The sequence below is a fragment of the Corvus kubaryi genome, unplaced genomic scaffold, assembly GCF_017639235.1.
Source record: "Corvus kubaryi isolate FWS band 111438036 unplaced genomic scaffold, C.kubaryi_AGA036_p1.0 133, whole genome shotgun sequence".
NCBI lineage: Eukaryota > Metazoa > Chordata > Aves > Passeriformes > Corvidae > Corvus > Corvus kubaryi.
In genome coordinates this window covers 29,156,382-29,182,185 of record NW_024580667.1, presented here as the reverse complement: position 1 = coordinate 29,182,185, position 25,804 = coordinate 29,156,382, and the positions used below count along the sequence as shown (strand labels likewise).

General features: G+C 37.9%; 1 protein-coding gene across 2 annotated transcripts in view; it reads right to left on the bottom strand.

Moving 5' to 3' along the window:
• Positions 1-25,804, bottom strand: part of GABRG3 (gamma-aminobutyric acid type A receptor subunit gamma3) — a 309,864-nt gene that overhangs the window by 10,784 nt on the left and 273,276 nt on the right. The window contains exons 7-9 of one of the 2 annotated variants that reach the window (XM_042041158.1): positions 7,670-7,822; positions 1,769-1,965; positions 264-293 (exon numbers count right to left, since the gene is read on the bottom strand). In XM_042041158.1, the coding sequence (XP_041897092.1) occupies positions 264-293; positions 1,769-1,965; positions 7,670-7,822 (380 nt within the window). The remainder of the gene's footprint in view (positions 1-263; positions 294-1,768; positions 1,966-7,669; positions 7,823-25,804) is intronic. The other variant, XM_042041165.1, reaches the window with a different exon arrangement.

Sequence of the window (25,804 nt, the reverse complement as noted above, 5' to 3'; positions counted from 1 at the left end):
GGTAAAAATAACACATAATATTCTATACTTGACCCTCCTCCCTCCCATATCACTTGATAAGTCCTTACAGAAAGAGGCAGCTATGTTCCTCTGCCACAGCTGAAAACAAACTGACCTTTTAACAAAAAAGCAAACCAATATTTATAGTGAAGTCTGGGTAAAGCATAACACAGCAATACATCTCTCTCAGGCATTAGTGCAAGTAAATGTCAACCACATATTCGTGCCCCCAACTCTCTCAGTGAATTAAGTAGCTTACTTACCATTACATGACCAAAACTTACATCAGGTAGCTTAAATAAAGATAGCAAAAGAATTAATCAGAAGAAAGCACAGTGCATTTAAATTCAATAGTATTTCTTGGACCAAGCCCTTAAATGCATAAAACACCTCATGGTGTGTGTTCTATATGTTCAGCATAATATTCTGTACACTTGAAAGCTGCATGAAATCTCAGCAGAATGCACATCTGGCTTCCATAGACTTAAAATCCTTATTCAACCCATTATATTTGTTTATTGATCGAACAATAGGTAAGTGAGCATTTGTTCTGGTGTTAATTTAAATCCCCTCAATGTTGCTTGCTTTCCCACATCTTCATTTATATGTCTGGAATTACATGCTGCTAACAAAGATACTCATGACTTTTTTATTTAGTCTTTCTATAGGATGGCAATTTTAGTTTGATCACTAGCAAGTTCATTTCGATCTCAAACTTTTCTTTTGGTAACAATCTTTTGCCTTTTGTGAGCAATGCATTTTTGCAAGAAGCTATTTTAGTTTTCATGGAGTTGTCATTGACTAAGTGTATGGCTTTCTAGGCTTTCTCTAATCCCATATTTGTTTCAGCTTTTCCTTCATTAGTTCTTCATTCAATCATTTTCTATAGCTCTTCATTCAATCCCTTTTTTACATCATGACCTATTATTCCCTAAATTTAGGCTTCTTTCTCTTTAATTTCCTTCTTTACATTTTTCCTATTTGGCTTTGATTTCTGATTTCAAATGTCCTTATTTCCTCCCCTGCAGACAATGGCATCCAATATCTCCAACTTACTTATCTTGAACACATAAGATTTATCACTGATCTTGAGTGGACAATCCCCTTCCCTGTGTTTGCACTGAGATTTTTTTCTCTATTAAACTGCCCCCTCATTCTCATAGTCAGTTACGAAGTTAACCAGGCATGATTGTTTTAATTTATTCTAAATAGACAGCTTTTATGTTTTTCTGGGTGTTACACTTGGAAGTTGTTTTTCGGCCAAAAATGAGCCGTGTATAAAACCTTTTTAAGTGACTTCCATTTTTGTCCTTGGGAACATGCACCTTTGTGCACAGGGCTTAAACCAAATGCTGGTTCCCAGCAGAGACATTGAAATTCTGCTCATAAATATTTCTAGACCTGTTAAGCCATGAAATAGCAATGCATTTGAATATACATTGATGTGCATTTATTTGTATAACAAGCTATGCAATCTGTTTCAGTGGGAGCCCTTTCCAACTACCAGCACAGTAATTGGAGGACAAAAGATGCGTAGGCAGGGCTGCTGCTCCACGGTGGGCAGGCTGCTTCTATTAGGAACAGACCTCACTCAGCTGGCACATAACTGCTCCTACTGCTACTGCGGGTGACTTTTCCATCAGCTTTCAGGGCAAATCACACCACTGGGAAAATCTTGGAGGAGTGAAGTTCCATGTGATTACAGGCTACAATTGAATGATTATCTGCTCTCTGAGCTGCACATGAAATTTAAGTGCTACCATCTTACCGACTTTTTCTTCTTAGTACAGTTTGGTTTCCTGCAACTTGAGTAGTAGTTGAGGGTGGCATACTCCATCAGAGCAGCAAAGACAAATAGAAAGCATACAGTCACAAACAAATCCATGGCGGTGACATAGGAAACACGGGGCAATGACTTTCTTGCAATGGTACTCAAAGTTGTCATGGTCAATACTGTGGTGATGCCTGCAGAGAGAAACTTGATTTAATTGTATGGAACATCACTTCTCCATATCACAGAGGAATCTTTGGAAATAAACATACAAAACAGAAATCCAGAGTGTACCCAAGGAATTAATTAATTTCATTTGGTAGTGTTAAGAAATAATGGAAAATAATATCAGTAGGGACAAAGTTATTTTGTAAACAAAGATTTGGTCTATGGTTTATTTTTATCTTTGCAAAAGTGTCATTCCCATGCCTCTCAATATGCTTTTCTTCATCTCTTTCTGATCCCAGCTAGGTTGAAGATGGGGGTGAGGGAGAAGGAGAGAATGAAGAAATTTTTGAAGAAAAGTATAAAGCAGAAAAGATACTAAACTCAGAAAAATAAAACCAAGAAACTCAGAAAGTTCTGAAGGAAACATGTATTATTCCACAGTAGTATTGCTGTCATGAAAAATCTTATGCTCAAAAAAGAAAAAGAGTTGGAGAGAGAAAAGAAAAGAAATTTTTCTGCTAAGTTCTGACTATTCTGAAAGTATGTCTTCACACCACTGCTTCCTTGGGAGGCCTCCACTGCCTCCACTTTCCTTCTGAGTAAGGGAAGTCAGTGTTACTTGCTCAGTCAGAGTAAGACTCTCATACAAACTTCAGATGCAACATTAACAGAAATGGCCTTTTTAATTCATATAAAGCGTCACTTAGATTCATTTAGTAATAAGGAATATAATGGGAATTAGTGTGAAATATCTAAAACAATAAAACCAGTGTTAGAATGAAATCTATGTCGTGTCAGTTATTTGACTCCTAGTAGTTCATACAATTTCTCTTCATTCCTGAGGAATAACAGCCTTTTCATTGCCAGCTTGGACTGATGCTTTTAATCATTTGTTATGAACTGCATGTCTTCTGATAGAAAAAAACCCAGCTTCTCAATGTCTTGGGAAAAAAAATAAAGCTTTCCCACAAGTAAGTCTCAAGAGAGAACCTTCTCAATAAATAACATAGCCATAAGGTAATCTTTACTTTTTTATAGTGAAAATGATGTTTCACATTGGTGCACAGTGTTTGAAATGGCAAGGAATGACTGAAATTATGCCTTAGAGTTAAATAACTTCTCACTAAAAGCACTCTGGAGAGAAAGAAGTATCTGTGGATTACTTTTGACTACTTTCTCTTTATGAAGGGTTGTCCATCTCTGACTTGTAAAGTTTGATAGAAACTACAGTGATTCACAGGAATAACCTCCATTCAACAACAGAATGTCCCTGGAAAAGCTAGAAGGCAAATTTTTGCCTGGGTCTCAAACTTGAATAATAATGATTAATTGAACTCCTTAAATATCTATTACCCAGAAACGAACAACCAAAAAGTTTCTGAAAAAAATCACAAGTCAATAACCAAGATGAAAGCAATGCTGATAGGAAGTGGGAAGTGTGGACTTTGTGTGTGCCTTGGACATCTAAAAGCTACTGGGAAAATATTTCCATTTCCTGAAACCTGTGCCACCTCCCAATGTAAACAGACGTGGTTGGCATGATCCAGCAACCTCTCCAGACCCCTCAGCATCAGTTCTGTACTCAGCTGATGCTTTAAAAAAGCTGCAAAGACCATGCTTAGCCATTCATCGCAGCTGAGCTGCAGAGATGCCCAGCTGCAAAAGCTGTGAACTGACTGGCTTTGATTTGACCCTCACTAACTATAGGTCACTCAGTCATTCTGTGTAGCCTTGACTGAGGCCTTGGGAGTCACTAATTTCAAGAGAACCTCATCCAGACTATGACATACTCTACAATATAAAATTAAGTTCTTTAACACTTCCTAATCCACATTTAGATTTCTGACACAAATGTGTCCTTTGCAGAGTGACATGTACATTCACATGCTTTCAGGCATTTTACTACCTTTAAAAATTTCCTCAAAACCTATAGAGTTCTTCCAGTACAATATATGGTATCCTGTTTACCTGGACTCAAATGAAAGTTTTTATTTCCCACTCATCCTCTGATAGGAGAGTTTTTTATCAAGAGGCTAAAAAGAAATAATTAGTCTCTTTACTTAAGTATGTACGTCCTCAACTCAGCCTGTATCCTATATCCATGCCTTAAGCCTGAATGTGGAACACCAGCTCGAATCACCCTTCAACTGGATTCCAGCTCATGCCACAAACAAGCACTGAGTTTTTGAAACAATGAAAATTCTATCTAATGTATCAATTTTACACCTGACACGCAGGCACAAATTTTAAAATGTTAAAATGAGTTTATGGGGATACATACAGAGAGGAAAGAGAAAGAAGGTGAAGCAGATGATACCGTTTTGTACTTCTATACATTTACAAATCAGAATATATGTATGTATATATGAATAAAATGCAGCACCATTATTTCCAAATATAGTATCTAGTTTCCATACCCTGAGTTCATTTTATCTCTCATGTTAACGAAATTCAGTTTGTTGAGTGGTTTCAAATCTAATATGTCTTGCCAGATGAAATTGTGAAGTCTCTCGCATTGTGGAGTCCCGTATGGCAAACTGAGCTTTGCATCTGTTATTGAAATTCACAGTGCTCATGAACTATCTATTTCAACAGAATTTTAATATCAGCCAAGGACAGCTCTGAATTAACCTGAGTTCAAAATTTTCAGGTAGAAAATGTAAGTGTAAGCTTACAAGTCTGTGTATAAATACTATTTTGGGATGTTATATTCTCTGAATAAATCCCATACCAAAGATGCTGTTTGATAAAACAAAAAGGACTGACTGGGAGACCAAGTTATGCATATATACATAACACCTGAAAGCACTTTAACTTTTAGATCATTGGTCTAAACAGTTATTTAAAATCACTACTGCTTGAAATCTGCTTACTGGACAAGCATATGCAGAGTGAGGTGGCGGGAGTTTTGTGTTAGAAACTCTTTGGTCAGCAAGGCAAATTTTTTCTTATTTTCTTGAGGTTATGTTGGTGGGACACTAAAGGAAATATCTGCTGCTTTCATGCATGCTATCACTTGGTCATAAAGTTAATTCTCCATCTTTCTTGTCGGGCATCTGTTTTGAGTACTTTCTTGGTTTTTTAGTGAATGAGGTAAAGATGGAATGGCAAGGAAAGCAATGTTCATTTTTTATTAAATATCATCTGTACCTTCTTTTACATCAACATGTTGCTGGCCTTGAGTTTTAAACTGCAGTTTGATCTTGTTCTGTAGTAACTGCCTGGTCCTATTACATATTATACCCATTTTGAAAAAGTATGGAGAAACTGGGATGACAGCTTCAGTTTAACTTAATTCCCTTCATCTTCAAGGAAAAAAACCTATTCTTTTCCAGATCATAACTTTTCTTAAGGGACATACCGGGTCCTCTTGACTTAGAACATTTTGAGATAATTTTGATTGCTAGAGACAAGCAGAAACTGCAGAGAGACGTTTTTTTTTCTCCTTGAATGAAGAGCAGAATAACTCAGGATCACAAAACACAGTTCACATCCAGCACTCAAATTTTACTTCCATTTTCCCACTGACTCTTCAGGTGGCCTGGAGTTAATCTCATTGCCACTCTGGGCCTTAGTACCTCAAAGTGTGAAAAGGGGACTATAATACCAAGTTTTTAAAGAACACTTTAATATCTCTGGACAGTACTACTGAAAGAATACTTATGGTCCCAAGCCCAAATTAATTTTTTTTTTCCCAGCATGGGAATAGTTTATTAGTTATCATTATTCAGAAAGCAATAATACCTGTCCTTCATGTAACTGTGAGTAGTTGCCAATAACTTTGGAAATTATTCATTAATTTCAGAGAGCGAAATATTTCCCTGGTGCTAGTCCTTTATATTAATGCAGCTATACTTGAAGAAGATTTGTTGCTGCACTTTCAACTAATTAGTAGGACACTTTCAGCAGTTTGCCTTTGGCTGCATCACTCACAATTTTACCATGTGCCATTACCCAGATATGGATGTGTGCTGTTGCTCAGACAGATTTATAAGTTGCATTTTATAAGCAGGTCTACAGCAAAATGGGAGCATCTGCTTACTGTATCCTGGGAGTCAACAGGCCATTGCCAATTTGGGAGCAACAGGACTCTGTGCACAAAAGTGACCCATAAATATTTGACTTTATTTTTAGACCAGTTGTATTTTAGCCTATGGGATTTAATTCTCAGCTGGAGTTTTAGGAGTGAGCCATGACATCCATTGAGTAGAGCCTTGGATCTACTAATTTTTATGTCCTTACTCCAAATTCATGACATCAGTATCTGAATACATTTTTTCCCTGAACTGGCTGAGGGGTGAGGTGGAGAATCACATGTTAGTGATTAGTGATCTAACAGATTTCTGTATCTAATTAATGGGAAAACTGAACTATGTGGTGTGGGGAACCACCCTTAGGTACAGGATATGAAAAATGCTTATGGCAAACCAATAATGCAAAAAGTGTTAGATGTCTTTTGTCTCTTTCATGCATTAAGAAAGATAACCCAACTGGATGTTGTGTGACTCTCCCCCATGCATGGGGCTTCAGACTCCCTTTTAAAGAAAACGGAGAACAGTCAGTCTTTCCTTATCTCCCCTGAGTCACCCAATTTAAGAAGAAAAGAGTTCAATTTCAGCAGAGAGATACACTTAAGACCTATGGCTATCAGAGGCAAGTGTACACAGCCAGGAACAGGCAGTGTAAGCTGCTCTGTCCTCACCTGTGTATGGTCTTTTTGCTGTCCTGGAGGTGTTACTGGATAACAGAATAACTGTGAGTCTTTTTGGTCATCCTGTTGCTGGAGCCATGGTGTACTGGCCCTTTGGCACTCATGTGGAGGGAATGAGGGCTGAGTATTCCTTTCCTGTAAAACAACCTCAGAAAAATGGACCTACATAGTAACAAACTCCAGCAGGAGGATGCAATGAAGAGCTGGGAATGATAACCCCTCTGCTTGAAAACAGACATGCAGACTTTGACATAGCCTCCCCTTTTTTCCTAGACTGGTAGATTTCTGAATCAGTTTACGTTGGCAGACCTAGCAACCGTAATGTGAACTGAGAAATTGTTTTTCCTTTGGTTCTGATGTTTACATATAATTGCCTATTATATACCCCTATACTCTTGATGCTGGCAAAACCCACAGGTTTTCCCATAGACATTGGAAAAAATTTCTAAGTCTAAGTCAACAGTTATAAGCGTATACTAATGCACATTGCCAAAATGCACGTGCCGGTACTGACACAAATGAGTTTCTGGAAAACCTATACCAGCACAAATCTCCACAATCTATGAAAAATATCAATACACCCAGTGTGAAGCTTAACTTCAAGCATGCAAGCTAAAACACTTTGCATGAGTTAATACTATTATATCCCACAGTTTTCTGTATATATAAGACATAATGCCCAGTGGGGAAGAGTTACAGAAGGGAAGGAAGCCCGCAATGCAATTAATTAATTCTTCAAAAATGTCACTAAAGTATCATGGTGAGAACAAGGAGACAGACATTAATTCAAGAGTTTTATGCAAAATAGGTGGCAGTGTCATCCAAAGGCTCAGACTAGTTTACTTTTAATTACCCTGTTACAAGAAAACACCCAGAGGTCTCAGTAATAAGTAGATACGGGTCTGCAAGACGTAGTAGTAATAATCCAAAGTGTATACCTAGCAGTGTCTTTGAAAGGAAGCTGACATTTTCAAATTGTAGTGTAGAAACATCAGAAAAGGAAATTATTAGCAACTTACCTAATGCTGTTCTTGCTGGGGTGGCATCTTTTTTGATCCAAAAGGATACCCAGGAAAGAACAACTGTTAATATACAGGGAATGTATGTTTGTATAGTAAAGTATCCCATTCTTCTACTTAAGTCGAAGTATATAGTCATGACTACATAATCACCTGCAACAATAGCACAAAAAGGAAATTCACATTGTGATGGGACGCAGACAGTATCAGTTCACTAACCTGCTAATATTCTAAGTTTCATAAAAACATTGCATATGAAATATTTTTTAGTTTCAACAGCATCTGCTCAGTAATGCTCATGTGAAATTTAAGTAAACCTTGCCATTCTAATATCCTTAAGTTTTAGGTCTCTGTGGAAATTACGTATTTGGACAGGCAGGGCCTCTCAGCAACCATTCTGGATGAATAAAGTTTTGAAAGGCATCTTGAATTTCCAGACTTTGTATTTCTGGATCTCTTCATGGCCACAAATGTGAAGGTACTGTCATTCACCAGATTCTGCAACCATGGCACGCAAAATCCTTCCTTCTGCAGGCTGTGTCTTCTGTGCCCTAATTTCAGGTTTGAGTGACTTCTGTTATCTTCTTTTGAGATACGAATCTGAAAATAGGGGTCTTTATGGCAAATGTAGCATGCACATGAGTATGCCTTTACACAAGAAATCATTTATGGACACTAGAACCTCAGTGCTGGTGAGACACTGGTTTTGTTGGCATTCCTCATTTCAAAACAGTTGTGGCCATTTGTGGTATTGTCAGAAGGTCAGTCTGAACACAAAGTTTATTATTCTGCTGTATAGTGAAAATCATAAATTCAAGAACTCAGTAAGAAGGTTAGTTTATCTCACATTATATGATTTTTTTCACTGTACCTCTTCTGCTAGCCCTTGTGATTTCACAGGGGATAATAATCTGTTTCTCCTTCTCTCCTCAGTAGAGGCTACTGACCTTATCACTTCTGCCCTTACTAACAGCTCTGTCAGCCTCATAGATGTTAACTATCTTTCTCTCTCAGACAGTTACAGTGAATAACAGCAATAAAACTGAACTGGGACTGATTTCTGTACTTCACTTGAAGTAGGTTGTTTCCGTTTCAGATGTAAAGGAGCACTTATATGCCAGGGAATTTTTATGTGGTTTTGCCTGACTACATCAGATTAGGCCTAATAATAAATTTTATGGCTTCTTGTTACAAACCTTAACTTTCTAGAGTATGATATTTTCAGAAGGCATCATTTGCAATAGCTAAGTAACTCTGTCCTGTTACAGCAAACCATCGGAAGAACGAAGAAATTGGAAGCATATAAAGATTAATCCCCCAAGGAACGTACATACAACTCACCCAAGCAGAAGCACAATGGGTTTATTAGTTGAGGCAAATTAAAACTTAATCATCTAGTAACATATAAACAAATTCATTTAATACAGTGGGTAATTTGACTACAGCTAAATATTATATAGAAAAGAAATTAATTCAGTAAAAGTAACTTTAATCCAAAGCATCTTTGAAGGCACTATAAAATCAATGAATTATCATAAGTTATAAAGTTAAAGGTAAATAAAAACCTGATGGTGGGAACAGGGGAATGTGTCAAAAGGAAAAGTTCCTATGTGTAAAGTACATTATTTTGAGATAGATATATTTGGAAGAGGTTGACGAGCCTGTGAAAGTTTCCATAATGCCGCTGTTAGATGAAAGTATACATTTTGACAAGAATTGTGCCAGTGAAAACTGTCTGACCCCAAGAAACTGGACAGTCATTTCAGAAGCCTTGCTTATAGAGCTCACTGCTGTTACAAATAGGAGGTATTGCAGAACATCATGACATAGTGAGGCTTTTGGGTTGTTCTAAAGGCTAAGGGTTATTGTCATTCCATGAATACCCAGCAGTTTGTGCAGGGAATGGCACCAGGGAATTGATGTGGGTTAGTAACCATAGGTTCTGCTGGCTTATTGTTAGACTGGTTTGCCTCACTGAAGAAAGACTTACACCACAGCAACTGAGATCATTTGTGTAAAGAATCAGGTGGAGTGTAAACCAGTGCTTCTACTGACATGAACCAACTGAAAAGAATGGAAGAAATGTTAATGAGTTAAACATTGTCTGTCAAGGTAGAAGTATGAGCAAAAAATGAAATCAAAGACTCTATAGCAAAAATGTTGAGCCTTTCCATTTCCTTTACTTAGTTCCTTTATCTAGAACTATGTGTTTATGGATGAGCTGCCTGAGAATGGTATAAAGTCAAGCACAACCTGCACACCTCCACTGTGTATAACAATATATGATATACACAATTCCAGTACCCACACAGGTCACTGCTCCTCTCAATAGTGTGGTCTTGATACCCAGCACAGAAACTGAGAGTATGAGTAGATACTGCACTGTAAGATACTGGGAAAGTAAAAGAGTCCCTGTTTCCAAGTCTTTGATGAAAATAAACCTGTTAAACATGAGAGTGGGAGAAAATTATTGCACATTAAATGACGTAGAGAGTCCATCATCACAATTAGTCATTAACTGATTTAGTGTCTTTCAGGCAGGATTAATTTCCTGTGATTTTAGACATCTAGAAGACAAATTCTACAGATGACCTTCACACTGTGGCCTCCTTTCTACACTTAATGAAAAGAAATTGGTACTTTCAGTATACGGTTTGTCTTATCTGCTTTAGAGGCACATCTTAGAAGGTGAATGTTTTCAAAATATTTCCATTTCTCTCCTGTGATTAAAAAAGAAGAGCGAGTGGCTGAGATGTGGACAAAAACATTGCAGACACTTGCAGATTATACAAGGAGTTAACCACACCCCTTGATTCCATGGTGAGAGCTAAATTGGGCTACTTCTATGAGGATGCTAAGGTTATTTTATTTAAATATAATAATCTTCTTGACATTTTAAAGGGTAGGTATTTTAGATCTTTTCCTCCTTTTCTCCTGTTTAAAGTTGATGTCTTCATCCTTATATAGGATATGCACAATTCCTTCCTTCTGAATTCCTTCCTTCCTTCCTTCCTTCCTTCCGAATTCCGAATTCCGAATTCCGAATTCCTTCCTTCCTTCCGAATTCCTTCCTTCCTTCCTTCTTTCCTTCCGAATTCCTTCCGAATTCCTTCCTTCCTTCCGAATTCCTTCCTTCCTTCTTTCCTTCCGAATTCCTTCCTTCCTTCCTTCCTTCCTTCCTTGCTTCCTTCCGAATTCCTTCCTTCCTTCTTTCCTTCCGAATTCCTTCCTTCCTTCCTTCCTTCCTTCCTTCCTTGCTTCCTTCCTTCCTTCCTTCCTTCCTTCCTTCCTTCCGAATTCCTTCCTTCCTTTTCTTGCCTGAGATTCACAGATATTCTCACAATGAAGAAGGCAGACCCAGGCATACAGGCAGCAGCTGTGCGTAAGGACTTATGTACTGTACCCTCTGTGCTGCTGTGTGTTTATGGGAACACACTGACAGATAATATACCAAGCAATTTGCTTCACTGGAACTAGTGATGCAAAGAGGAAGTAAGAGGAGAATTTGCTGGTTCTCTTACAGTACTCAAACCATGCTTATGAGACAATGAATGCTGCTGATAATGTTCGTGGGAGGAAGAAATCACCACTCTTTAAATTCAGAGCCCCAACTGAAAGCACCAGTGTTGTGTCTGCTCTCAGAGGCAAGTATGCTCCTGTACAACATATACTGAATGATTTTTAAAAAAAGATATGGTAAATTAAAATGTTCATCTAAATTACCACTTCAGTTCTATCCTCAGACAAGTCAACTTCTATCGAGATTACTGGATTCTCTCATTACATTCAGAAGAGTATGTGCTTTGGCTACTTTCCTTATTGCACTGCTCCAAATTGCATGATGATGATGATGATATTATTCTTCACATTATTCCTTCCAGAAGCAAATATTCTCTATGTATCTGAAAGCACTTCATGCACATTAAAGAAAAGTAGCCCTGGTACATTTATTTCTTTCTCTAAACATACAAAATAATCTGTACAAAGAAACTCTCCTCTCTTCTGAAAGATTCTCCTCTCTTCTGGGATACAATGCATTCTGTACATTACGCAGTCATGAGCAACTCAAAGGAGGGAAAAACACTTTCAAGAGCTTTGCTCAGTGTCTCCTTGCACCTTTGGGAGCCTTCAGAGCTCCACCTGCTGTTACTGCCACTGCTAGAAGGGGCGCTGGGGCTCATAGTGTGACAAAGTTCTGCAGTGCAGGCAAGATGGGAAAAATCTCCTTCCAAACTGCCTGTCATTAAACCAATGCACTTGATTGGAAAGTAATCACACAGTGGTTGCCTAGCAAAGGACCACTGGAATCACTAATACCAAGACACTTCACTTTTAAACCCAGAGAGGAATTCTACCTTTTAACGACTTAAATAATATTCCCAGGAAGGAAAACTAACTTTTAACTGAATGATTAGACCATCAATTCACTGAAATAATGAAAACTATCTCGAGGCAAAATAGAGCATGAACAGTTCTGTATAAAGGGAGCAAAATCTGCACCTTTAGGCAACAAATCTGGAGTAATCACAATAGTCTAGCAACGCTTCCCATGAAACCAAGTTGACTGCTGGCTGTGACCCATAGGACTTATATTAGCCTAAGTTTCTAGTTTGAAAGTAGGACACTATTTAGAACAAGAATGATTTGCAGTGTAATAACTGCTGTGGATTTGAATGGACAGTGTCAAACTATAGCAAATTTTTTTTTGACTATTGAAGACTAAGGGTCAGATTTTTGCACCGAGAACAGCTCCCTTGAAGGTAAAATGTTTGAGGAGAAAACAATTTGCTATTTTATTAAAAATAAATAAATTAAAAAATATAAAATTAGATACTGTAAATAATTTATTTACTCAAACTATACCATACTATCCTATGTCACACTTTCATTCATCCTTCCATTATACTCTGAGGTTAACAATTAACTTAGAAAAAAGATAAATAATTATTAACTTTACGAAGACTGAAATATGAAGGTACAATGCATACACAGAGCTGATTCAGGATTCAGCATGTGAAGAAAGGTTACATGCCAATTGTCTACCACTAGAACTGCAAAACAATGAGGAGTGGCAGAGTTTATCCATGTTGTTACAAGAGTTTTATTACAGAAGAGAGTCCTAGTCACTAAAATGAGGAGTGATGCTGCGTGTCATGAGTATTTCTTTGTTGATCAGAAAGACCACAGAGATTGAGGCATCTTCCTCATTATCTTAACAAATCAAATTTACTTAATAGCAAGGAAACTAACTTTCCAATCTTCAATACTTTTTTTTTTTTTTTTTCATTTGGAAGCCAAGAGAAGACCTAATTTAATCTTGCCATTAACTGTTCATGTCACCCTCAACCTGTTTTCTGATCTTTGCTTCCCAAAGCTCAATTTTTTTATTTTCTGAGCTAGGTTTCTCTTCTTCCTTAGTAAGCTGACAATTTTCTAGTCAGTATGCACAGAAGTTCTTGCAAAATGTTCACCAGAGAGGTTTATTGGAAGAGATGCATGCGGAATTGGAAGTGAAGCTATTGTGGCAGTGCTGGTGCCAACTGGGAATGTGCAAGTTTCAGGTTCAAGACACGGTTCCAAATTCTGCACTGGCTGGAAAGAGTATCTCGGTTCAAAGTCAGGCAGGAACACAGGCAGTGTTACAAAACCCAACCATGCCTAATTCAGATAATGGGGATTGTTCAGCCTTGAAAAAAGAAGGCTTCAGAAGACCTAATTGCCTTCCAGTACTGAAGAGAGCCTACAAGAAAAATGGAGACTCTTTTTAAGAGCATGTAGTGACAGAACAAGAGGGAATAGATTCAAACAGAGAGAGCAGGTTTAAATTCGATATTAGGGAAAAATTCTTTACTGTGAAGGTGGTGAGGCACTAAAACAGGCAGTCCAGTGAAGTTGTGGATGCCGTGTCCCCATGAGGGTTCAAGGCCAGGTTGGATGGAGCTCTGATCAGCCTGGTCTAGTGGGAGGCGTCCCTGCCCATGGCAGTGGGGTTGGAACTGGTCCCTTGCAACAAGCCATTCTCTGATTCTATGATTCTGTGATTCAAAATCTGATGGAAGAGTCATGTGAACTAGCTCTTTTCACATCCCAGGCCTTCATCCCAATACCTCAGAGGTATACCTAGTGGAGGGTCAACCTATCTTCTTACTAAAACTACTAAGAAAATAAAAAGGTGGATTGTGATTACTTCAATTACGTTGCCTATTATTAATTCTTCATCAGCCGTTTTGTCTTCAGAGCTGGTATCCCATCCTAACATGACTTTATCTCCAGCCAGGTTTAGAGCAAGTTTCAACTTTTGGAAGATCCAAAAACTCAACAAAATTGTAGAAGAAATAGCTTAATGTAATCATAAGTGGTTATGACTTCAAAATGAGCTATTATTAAGACAAAAAACACATGGGTGAAAACAGAATTTTGCAGTTCTTTTGAAGAAAAATGTAGGACAAATGAAAGTCATGAAAGTATAGTTAAAAATGCCTTTATCTTCTTCAACATCATCATAAATAATGAAGAAATGCTGAGGACTTATTGCAGGCTTATTCTGGCTCCTCCAAAATGGGTCAGTCAACATACAACATGAGTTTTCATCTGTGGGAACAATTTCTGCTCCACAGCAGTCTAGAACAAATGCTTCCAAGACAAAAGGAAGAACAAAATGATTGAGGTCATGCTGTCGCTTAAGAGCTAGTCTTAGATTCCTCTATGCTGCTTTGGCATTTAGGTATTTCTCAGTGACACCTGGATATTGTGCTTGGATGGGAGCATGTGTACAGCAGAGAAAGATAGTTACACCTTGTCTCAAGTAAGTGTTCCTGGAGTGGTAACAGGCACTGCTACACTAATACATTTCTCCTTAAGCTGCATGTTTAACCTCAGGAAAAATGCATTCAAGGCTTCAGAGGTGTCCTTTTTACATGTATTTCCATAGTAGCTACGTGGCTAGGTGTCTAGTCACAGGCAACGATCTTAAGCAATAGATCAAAAGAGCTTTCTGTGTCCTGAAGATCTCTGGTTTTGAGTTCATAATTGCCTTTAGCATTATCAGGATGTGTCTCCCTGTGTGTGTGTGCATGTACTAGAGCAGTGTAGCCCAGATTTGGCTTTCAGCTCTTACACTTGAAAAGCAAATTTTCCAGGAATATGTTCACACCATGATGCAAAATTATTGCTAAAGTTTCCTATTATCATAGACAAATCACTGTATCAGTACACAGTGGAAAAAAACCCTCAAAATACCAACTAACCCTAATAGCACTGTTTGTGCCTGTAGAAATCATGTCCAATTATAAGTATACACATATGCATTAGCATGCATAATAAAAATCAAATAGTGTCAGATTAGAAGTGAAAAACAAAGACCAGATCCCAGGTTGTCTCAAGGCAAAAGAATTTTTAAAGTCAAATCTGACCAAGATGTCTTCCAAACCTGGCAGATCCACAAGATATTATATTGGGTTTATTGCTTTGTGTAATATCAAGAATATAATATCAAGAAACATATTTTTACTTGAGGCTATCCATTTTTTTCATTACCATAAAATATTTCACATTTATTCTGTTTGTTCTTCCTTGGATGCTGAACTTTTATTTTCTTTGATGCAAGCAGCATTTTCAAGAGTTTTCTAAAATGACAGTTTTGTTAAATGAACTATTACCTGCTTTTAAAAACTAATGACTATTTTTTCAGCACATAAAGTTATTGCATCCTCTGATTTTGGCATTTAATATTGAATCTGAAAAATAAATGAATTTGTTCAAAGTCCTAACTTCTTTATATTGATCTTTTTTTCCTCAGAATCATTGCCATACATATGTTGTATACTGGAACTTTTCATGGAGAACTGAAATGAAATAAGCAAAAGACACAATTTTTTAAGACTTAAATTGTGTCCCAAGGTAATTTGAAACCTACTAGTCAGTATTTCTTGTGCCCTAAACAATTCTTTATATGCCACTGACAGTTGAAAGTGACAGTTTCAAAGACAGTTACTTTTGATTCAACCACAATCATTTCACTCTCTGTATCTCATAGTTTCTGTTAAGTGTCTGGGATACTTTGAATGTATTCAGGAGGTGTATAAAGGCCCATGAATACAATTGACCTCCAGAATTATTTCAAAGAATAGAAGGTTTGAAAAAGAAATTACTACTATTTTAGTGTTTGGTGGCATGATCAAGACTGTTTCGTTTATTTGTATACTTATGTGTTTATTTATTATGCAAGCTGTCCTGCCAAATACACCTATTCTGTCTTCCCAGTCATATTACTGTATGTTAAAGCTCTCTTCCCACTAAGCCATGTGAAGCTGTAGCATGTTATTCATCTATGAGGTATTATGAGCACCAGAATTGCTCTCAGGATGTTAAATCCTATTATCTTTAAACATAATGACATTTTCATTTTGCAACACGAAGTATCATTTCATGTATTCTTTGAAATATGGAACCACTGAAACCAAAGGAATTTTAATTTGGCTGTTGTAAGGTACAAGAAATATTGTAAAATCCTCCAAAAAATGCAGTTTCATCCAGCCACATAGTGGGAATAAAAATGTATAATATCATAAGAGGAATTTGATCCATGATTACCAGTTCAGTTCAATTTCTGCCTTATCAGTAGAAAAGTTACACACATAATCTCCATTTGAATTCATGTATCAGTCTGAGAGAAAATCAATATACAAATATGGTGCAGCATGGCATGATCCATTACTCACTATTCCTAAGAAGTCTTGCTATTTTCCATATATAGGTTTTCTTTTGTGTTTGAAGAATAGAAGTGAACAATAGCAGATGAAGTAAAAACAATAATAAATTACCATAGCTGCCGATGTCAGTGAAGGTAGATGAAGGATCAGAGTGAAAATGAATGTCTTTTATGTAGGAGTCTTTTCCTGAGAGGGTTTATTGATGAGCTGTGCAATGCTTTTCGAACAAAATATTTTTTCACACTCCACAGAGCATCAAATACTGTAGGACATCTGAGGATACACAATATTAATGACTGTTGGATTCACTTTGCTCTTAAAAAGCACTGAGAACCACTAGTTTCATGACGCCTTTCAATGCTGATCACTTCTCATTTATCTCTAGAACTGAAATTCTTACTCACAAGAGCTGTTGTTTGTGGGAGGAGGCCCATTTGTGTTGCAGTTTGTTACACAGTCCCACAGGACTGGATTTGATGAGCTTGTAATTCCCAAACCAGTTGAAATAGTTTTTAATTAGCCATCAAAAAATCCCATGTTAACACTTTCAAATAAAATGCTTTCTTTTTCTTCCTCAGAATTTATTTTTATACATTAAATAAAGAAAAACCCCAAACAAAAAACCATTTTTCTTGACCTGATACTCTTTTTGCATAAGTAAAATGCTCATGAGTTTGGCATCATCCACAATCACTGTGACTGTATTACATTACTATGACATCTTTTATATAATCATGGAATGGAGTAGCCTGTTTCTTTCTATCCATACTGACATCTACTCCACCTCAACTGTTCCTAACATACGGTCTTGAGGATAGCTTTAAATAGTACCTCACTGTTGGAAACCCTTCCCTGTTGGTCATGCCACATTCTGAAAGAGACTATGGTGATTATTTGGCTGGATTTTCCGAGTGGTATGAGATTTTTCTGAAGTAAGCACAGCTGCAAACCCCAAAGTTATTGATAAAGTAGAACATCTTTTAGAAAGGCATCCTATCTTTATTTTAAGAAATTCCAGCAGTAGGGTTGCACTACAAGCCTTGAAGTTCTTTCAGTGCCTAGTTATTCTCACTGGGAAAAACAGGTGAGTCTGTTTTAACTGAGTTAGTTTTTTAACTGAGACTTAGTCTGCAGTCATCTAGCATGAACTCAGACCTTGAGCCTTAGTATATCTTTGCTAGAGTGCTGAAGGATTTTTAGCCAGTTTTGTTTTTCTCATGCAGGTATTTAGGGATGGTAATCTACTACCCTTTATCTTTCAAGATAAACACTTATGGCCTCTTAACAAGAGGAATTACTTCCAGTCTCTGATAAATCTTCAAACACAGAGTATATTTTGAAATAACTCTTAATTCACAAGAACTATTACATAGCCTTTAGATCTGCAGCACCCAGAATGTCAGGTGTCCAGTTCTGGAAGAGCAAAATCATTAGGCTCCAATCCTAAGTACCTGCTTCCAACTTGAGTACGTTCTGAAGTACAGACATACCTATTGTCACTTTCATCCTGGCTACAGAGCTATCCGACTTGTAGCTACTACTGACAACTCCCTCAACCTTTGTGTCACTTATAAGCTTAACAATCTCAATGTTATTATTGCTTCTCTGTCATTAAAAGAAGTATGAAGTAGCATCAAGCCAAAAGATGTAGTATCTCAACAGAAAGTCCCAGTAAATAATGTTTTTTCTAGCTATGTCTTGGATATTTCCAAGTAGTCAAAATTTAGTAATTTGATATGTGACGCTGATTTTCTTATCATTGTAGCTTCTTAATCAAAATGTCATACTGCATCACATGAGATGTCTTACAAATGTATGTTATATTACCAGAAATGTATAAGCTCAGAAGATGACACTGAGCTAGTTTGACAGGAGTTACTTTCTATGAATGAACGTTTATTGGTGTTAATTTTATTACCCCCTACATTTGTATGAATCTGTTCCAGGATCAGCTGTTCCATAACTTTACTCAAGACCAATGCCAAGATGAAAAACCGGTAATTACTTTAGTAGTTTTATTTAGATTTCTGAAACTGTTGGGAGGAGGAAAAAATGTGTTTTATTTGGCCTCAAGCCTTCACCAGCTCTTTAAACTATTAGTATCAAGTTATCAAAGGGTATGTTAAGCAAAGAAAGAATTAATGAGATTGTGCTGGGCAAGTGACTGGTAACATCAGAACAGAACAGAACAGAACAGTTTTGGTTGGAAGGGTAATCATCTAATCCGATTCCCTGACCATTTCAGGGCTGACCAGAGGTTAAAGCCTGTTATTAAGGGCATTTTCCAAGTGACTGCTAAACACTGACAGGCTTGGGGCACCAACCACCTCTTTAGGAAGCCTTTTCCAGTGTTTTATCACCCTCTCAGTAAGGAAATGCTTGCTAATGTCCCATCTGAACCTCCCCTGGAATGGCTTTAAACCATTCCCATATGTCCAATCACTAAACACCAGGGAGAAGAGCTCAGAACATCCCTCTCCACTTCCTCTCCTCAGGAAGCTGCAGAGGGCAATGAAATCCCCCGTTTGTCTCCTTTTCTCCAAACTAGACAAACCCAAAGTCCCCAGCTGCTCCCCACAGAACATGCCTTCCAGCCCTGTCACCAGCTTTGTCACCCTCCTCTGGATGCATTCAAGGACTTTCACATCCTTGTTACATTGCAATCTTTGTTTTCCACAAGTAACGGTATACTTGCATTCAAAAAAACTGCAAGAGTTGGTTTATCTTTTATTCTGTAACTTTCTAACTCACATCAAATTCCTGATGCTGGAGACAATGCCATTTTAGTTAAGAAATAGTAAAGGCAAAGGCTGAGAATTTCCAAGGAATGTTAGTATTTGCAGAAGGAGCTTTCTAGCATAGTCTTTCAGATTAAAGCCCTCTGACAATGATATTTCCCACTTCACGTTATAGATAGATACGTTTTTATTCCTACAAAGGTATTTGGCAACCTGTAGCAGATGCAAGCTTGCATTCTGTCTTATCTGGTAGAATAAAGAAAAATATTGATCTGGATGCAGTCTCTTATTCACTTCAAAGACATTTGACAGCTGGAGAAATGTAATGCTGCTTCTGACTGCTATTTTAGCTCCTTTTTTGCCTACTCAAGACTTTCCAACTGGATTACTATCATTCTTTCTTGCCTTCCAAGCAATGACTGTTTTGTCTTTTCAAATTTCCTTGATACAACCTTTTCAAATACATATTCATAATCAGGCCATGAGTATTTCCTTTATTAATTTTCTCAGCTTGCACCTCTGGGATAACGTAATGGGGTCTTTTTTCCTTCACATTCCCTAATGCCTTTGTTCCCACATGCTATTAATAAATTAATTTTGTGATTAAAAAAAGTTCCCTTTTTTCCCTTTTCTACTAGCCCTTTTTCTTTCTTGTACTGTCCTCCTGGATTGTCAAGTTATTCTGCCTGGTACTTCTGAGTTCCTTTGTGAGGAATGAAAAAGCCAGCCTAAATCTCATCCAAATATAACTACCTCTCATCTGTTAATTTCTATTTATGAATAATATTTTTCATTTCTGAACTCTGCACTCAAACTTTCACTTGCTTTCATCAGAAGTTTTCTCTTATTTTAGTTCAACTGGAAATAAACTTGGCCTTAACCTGCCAATGTTAACTTTAAATTGTTGAAGTCACAAAATCATAGATTTAGCCCAAATCTCTTGATATCCCTTCCCTTGCTGTCTCCAGGGAACTGCTTGTGTATATTAATTATGTCTCTTTATCTGATATTCTGCAGTGTAAAATATTTAATTTATACAACAATAACACACACTGATTTTTAAAGTGGTCCTGTCAAATTAAATACTGTCAGAAAAACTACCAATGGTGTCTCTGTGGCAAAAGAAGAAATAGAGATGTTTTCCCTAAGTACTATTCAATAACACATTTAAATAGTTCTCTTCACACTTGGGCAAGAGCTCACATCTTTTTACATCATCTCTGCATGACCTGAAAAGGACAAGTAACCACAAAGAACTGCAGGGAGGAGAAAAGACTCCTGAAAAATTCTCAAGAAAGTCATGAGCAAGGTAAATGGTCCAGTAACACAAAGGTGATATTTCATTCACAATTCATAGTTGTAGAATAGAGCAACTGTATTGAAGGATGATAGCAATATCCATTGATGCCAGAAGTTTATTAGTTTTTGCCAAAAAACCCCAAAAGGTATTCTGTGTAGTAAAGCCAGACCAAACTTTGGATTTCTTTTTCAACTCTGCTAACTTTTTCAAGAGCATATGGTAATGTCTTTGATTTTTACTTCATGGATTCCAGTTTTCCTCAACTCAACTCATGCAATTACCTTAAAATGTATGAGTTTTGGGAGAGAATGGAGTGGCGTTATGTACTTCAATTGAGGAATCACCACTAGATGCTTATTCACATGGGCCTGGCTGAAGAGGACTCTATGTCAGATACGTGTAAATTAAAAGAGAACATAAGATAAACTCTGACTGTGACTACAAAGTTTGAAAATTCAGAAAATTGAGCCAAATTTTGTAAGAGGAGAACAATTTGGGAGTGGCTAAATATGGCATTTGGTTTTTTAACTATTTAATGCCTGTCCTGCTGTGATGGTTAAAGTTCCAGTCAGCAGACAGAAGCAAAGAATAGAGTGTATGATTTAAAGATACTTTATTTCCCAAATCATGGAGTCGTAAATGGCTTGGATTGGAAGGGACCTTAAAGACCATCTAGTTCCAACCCTTCTGCCATGGGCAGGGACACCTTCCACTAGAAAAAAGACCCATCCAACATGGCCTTGAACACTTCCAGGGACAGGGCATCCACAGCTTCTCTGGACAACCTGTTCCAGTGCTCACCATCCTCACAGTAAAGACTTTCTTCCTTATAGCTAATCTAAACCTACCCTCTTTCAATTTAAAGCCACTCCCCCTTGTCCTATCATTACGTGCCCTTGTACAAAATCCTCCAGCTCTCTTGTAGCCCCTCTAGGTATTGGAAGGTGCTATAAGATTTCCCTGGTGGCTTTTCTTCAGGCCAAACAATCTCAGCTCTCTCAGCCTGTCTTCATAGGAGAGATGCTCCAGTCCTCTCATCATCCTCTCCAACTCTTCTTCCTCTCCTAGTGTAATGGGTCTTTCCTCTTCAGTCTGCAGAGTCATGAGGTGGTCCTGCAAGGGCACCTTAGCCTGTGCCTGTTGCTGGTCCTTGCCCTTGCAGGCATCCATTCTTCTGTGTTATTGACCCCCTCCCTCCTGTATGTGCTGCAGGGGAGGTTGTGGCTGCTTGTCTGTGGAGTTGTGTGTTCACTGCAGACTGTCCTTGGAACCAGCTAACTTCTTCTCAGCCTCCCTGATGTTACACAGGTCTGCTACCCGTCCCTGTCCCAGGAGAACAGTCCAGGCCCTACCCACAGGCTGAGGTCCACACTGCAGCCTCTCCCCTCAGCAGCTCTGTGTGGGTGGAGGCATTGGTCAGCACCAGGATAGATGAGGCAGACCCTTTGGGGCAGCCCGTGCCATATCTCCTGGCCCCACCCATGCCTCATCAGCCACTCTTCTGTGAGTTGCCAGCTCCTGGCCAGTCTCAGGGATCCCCTGGAGTTTCCTTGGCTCAGGAAATTCCCGCTGTATGCCAAGATCCCCTGCTCCACTGCAACACATGCATGCACCAGAGCTGCTCACCTCATGGAGTCTGTGAAAGATCATTTTCATGCATGTTTGGTTGAAAGCGCCAAGTCTGGTTCATCCATGTGAGAGAACTGAGTTAAAAATTTGAAGAGCTATACTGGTGGAATGGTTATAGAAACCATTCCATATGGCTGGAGGCTGGCAGTTCATAATTGTTGTGCATCTCTGGTTGTACTGCTTGTTTTCAGCATGAACAGCCCTCCTTGCTGTGCCTCACAGGCCTGGGACTTGTAACCGTGCCCTGCCTTCATCAAACAACTGGTTGTGAACTCCAGCCAGGTGAACATTTTGTGTTGATGGTAGCTTAAATATTTGGTAGCACTTTCAAAAGCTCTTCATATTATTGTGAATCAATGAGGTACATATTTCTAAGTCACTTATGCCATGTATTTACCAGGTAATTGGATGAGCATGAGGGAGGCTTTAAGCACAGCATGTTCTGGCACCAGCCCACACTGCAGCCATAGGAAAGCCTTGCTAACACTGATAGTTTCCAGTCTTAGTAGGATCACTTTGGGACCACTGCTACTGTGCATCTGCAGTGTGTAGATTCCATGACTCTGTATACTCCACAGATTAACCAACAGACACTTTTGAGAGTTTTCTCCTACAAACACTAGTTTTAAATATATAAACAGAATCTGTTAGTACTGGTAATCTAGTGAAAAGAGTACAGGACTTAGATCGCATATGTCACTCAAATTATGTCTTCTGAAGAAACTGTAGGAATGTTTCAATTTTTGGAGGGTTTAGGACTGCAAAAATGAAGTGTTTGATGTGGTACCTGAGGGGCAGCCAAAAAATTTCATTTTCAGTCTTAATTTAAGCCTCTGATTTTTTTTTTTTTTCCACAGCCAGCAGTCTCTTGCTCTGAGTTTTGCTTCTATGGATGAATCTGAATGCAGTATAGGGAGAAAATACCGCATGCACAAAATGGTAACAGCAGAGAAATAACTAGCTGTGGAGATATGATTCAGACCTGTGAGAAGCAAACTCATGAATTTAATGGTTAGGGTTCCATTTAAAGAGCATATATGCCTTTGAAACTTGACCACACACACAACATTTAAGACCTACTTTGCCTAAGAGCTACCTGAGCAATCATCTACTTTGAAAAGAAGCATAAATAAGTCCTTCATGTATCTCCCTGTCCTGGTTTTGACCAGGACAGAGTTAATTTTTGCAGTAGCTGAGGGGATGCAGCTGTGGATGTGCCTAAGAGGATATTCCATACCAATTTAGGTAATTTCCAGGGGTGGGGGAGGACAGGGCAAGGAAGGGATGGGAGAGGAAAGGGCAGGACAGGACGGGACTGGACTCTCTCTTGTTTCAGAGGAGATGGGTGTTCCTTTCTGATCAGGAAAAATGTGCTGGAAGGAGCAGTTGGATGGCACCATCTGCGGTTATGTTGCATTGTGTCACTAGATGAGCATTTTGCACGTAAATCACTCTCTTTTGCACACTTCTGTTATTAATATTGTTACTGGTACTACTCATTTTTCTTATCTCGGTGCTGTTTCCAGTAAATTGTTTTTATCTTAACCTATAACCTCTACCTTTTGTATCTCCCATTGGACAGGGGAGGGGAGTGAGCGGGGTGGAGAAGGGAGCACTAAATTAGGGAATGCCTCTCCTAACCCATGACACTTCCCAATAACAGTACTATTTTAGAAACCACCAGACAGGAAAACAAAGTATGTTTTTTGTACAAGTTGCTCACAGTTCTCAGCAAGGCAGCATTCATGATGCTTAGTGTGCATCAACCTGAGGGGAGGAGTCAATTCAAGGAGGAAGAGTAGTCCTGAGTTTCACCCTGGGAAGGGTGCAGTAACCAAGTGTTACGGCTCCATCTGTGTTGACAGCACCTGCTTACTGAACACTAGTTCTTGACATTTCAGTGATTTGCAACATATGAAATATTTAAGAAGGACTTTAGATTAGCTCAGGGTAGAGACTGGAACTGTAAAGAGATGTTCAAGCAGGACCTGTCAACAAGGACTAAAGTTCCTGTGTACATTTGCTCCAACAAAAAGCATTTTGAGGAAAAAAACTGCAGCAGGACCAAACCATTGGGCCTATGCCATTTTATCCTTCCCTTTTTATTTTATTTTTAACTCTACTTGGGTAAAAGGCTACTGTGCTAAGCCCCTATGTGGTTTAGCCCCTGAAATTAGGTTTCTCTGGCACTGCTGATCAGTTATGGTAAACTTTGAGTCTTTGTACATCAATAAAATGTTGGTAAGTTGCTAATGACAGGTATAACCTCCTTAAACTGTCATAAAATGAATAGGAGACACTGCTAAAACTGAAGTGCCTCAAAGAGCCTGAAAGAGCACTTGTGATGCAAGTAGGTTGCTTTTCCATTAATATTTAAGTGTATTTCAGGACAAGGACGATAATATTGATACACACCAAACTGAAAATGGCAGTTCACCTATGAGCACTGCCTGAAGTTTTTATTATTTTTTATGTGTAGCTACATTTGGTCAGCATTTCCCAGAGATTTTAGGGAAGCATGGGTCATCTGTGAGAGAACTGAATTTTGTTCAAAAATACTATGGCCTTGGAGAACTCTTTATTTGCAGAAATTTCAGAAATATTACCTTAAAAATGGAAGAAATTTATTCCCTTGGTTAGATTTCTTAGTACATTTTTTAACCTGGCTTAATTCAAGCTGTTATTTTTGGCAAGTTTGACATAAACTAATTGCTTTGGCCATTTTGAAAAAAGCACATTTAAATAACCACAATAAAAAAAAAAAACCCTCAAACCAAATCCCTTCTTATTCTGAAAATATCTCTAAAACAGTTCAATTATGAAACTTCTAACCACTTCCTTCTTCATTTTCTCCTTGAATCAACCTTCTATCTGGTTTATTTCAGTTGGAGCTACCTACCCTCAGGCAGTCATCATTCTGTTTCATTATTTCTTTATTATGATTATTTTCCCACTTTGAGCAACGAGAGAGATGCAATTTTGCTTGAACTCAACTTATTGAACACTTTTTTTTATCTCTATCACACTCCCTCTTAGTTTATGAATTACTTAGGAAATTATCACTTCAAAGTTTTCTGTACATTGAATTTTAATGTTAGAAAAAGCAATTTGTCCTTTAAAATAATCATTAAACACAGCATTTTGATTAAGCCAATGGGACCAATGAATAATGTTGTCATTTAAATAACAGACAGAGAGATCTATACTCTTACAAGATAACATACATGTTTCCATCAGAAATGGCAAATATAATTAGTTCCCATGAGCATTCAGAAATGTATTCCTATTCTGGTAATAACTTTTATGACACCATCCATGAATTAATAATTTTAAATGGTTTTAATCAAGGCCTGGATGATATAATGCAGTAGACAATATTATAAAACCATTTCTGTTACAATTACATAGATGTGAAAATATATAAATTTAAAAGATAACTATTAAGACTGAAGAAATATATCAAGTTAGCAGCTCAAGATTGTAAAATTATAATTTGGTTAAGCTTGGTACATATATTGGTCCTTGCCCTCCCACCCTCCCAACCTTGAAAGTAATGAACTTCCACAATAACTAACAATCTTACTTCATGATTATGTGTCTACTCCATCTTTGAATGGATTTCTAGATAACCCCATAATAATTCAGATTTTTAGGAAACAAAAATGGTGAGTTGGAGGCCAGGAGAGCCAGGATTATTCCTTACTACAGACAGTAAGGCAGTCCACAACCTGTAGCTTCTAATCCACCCACCTCCTAA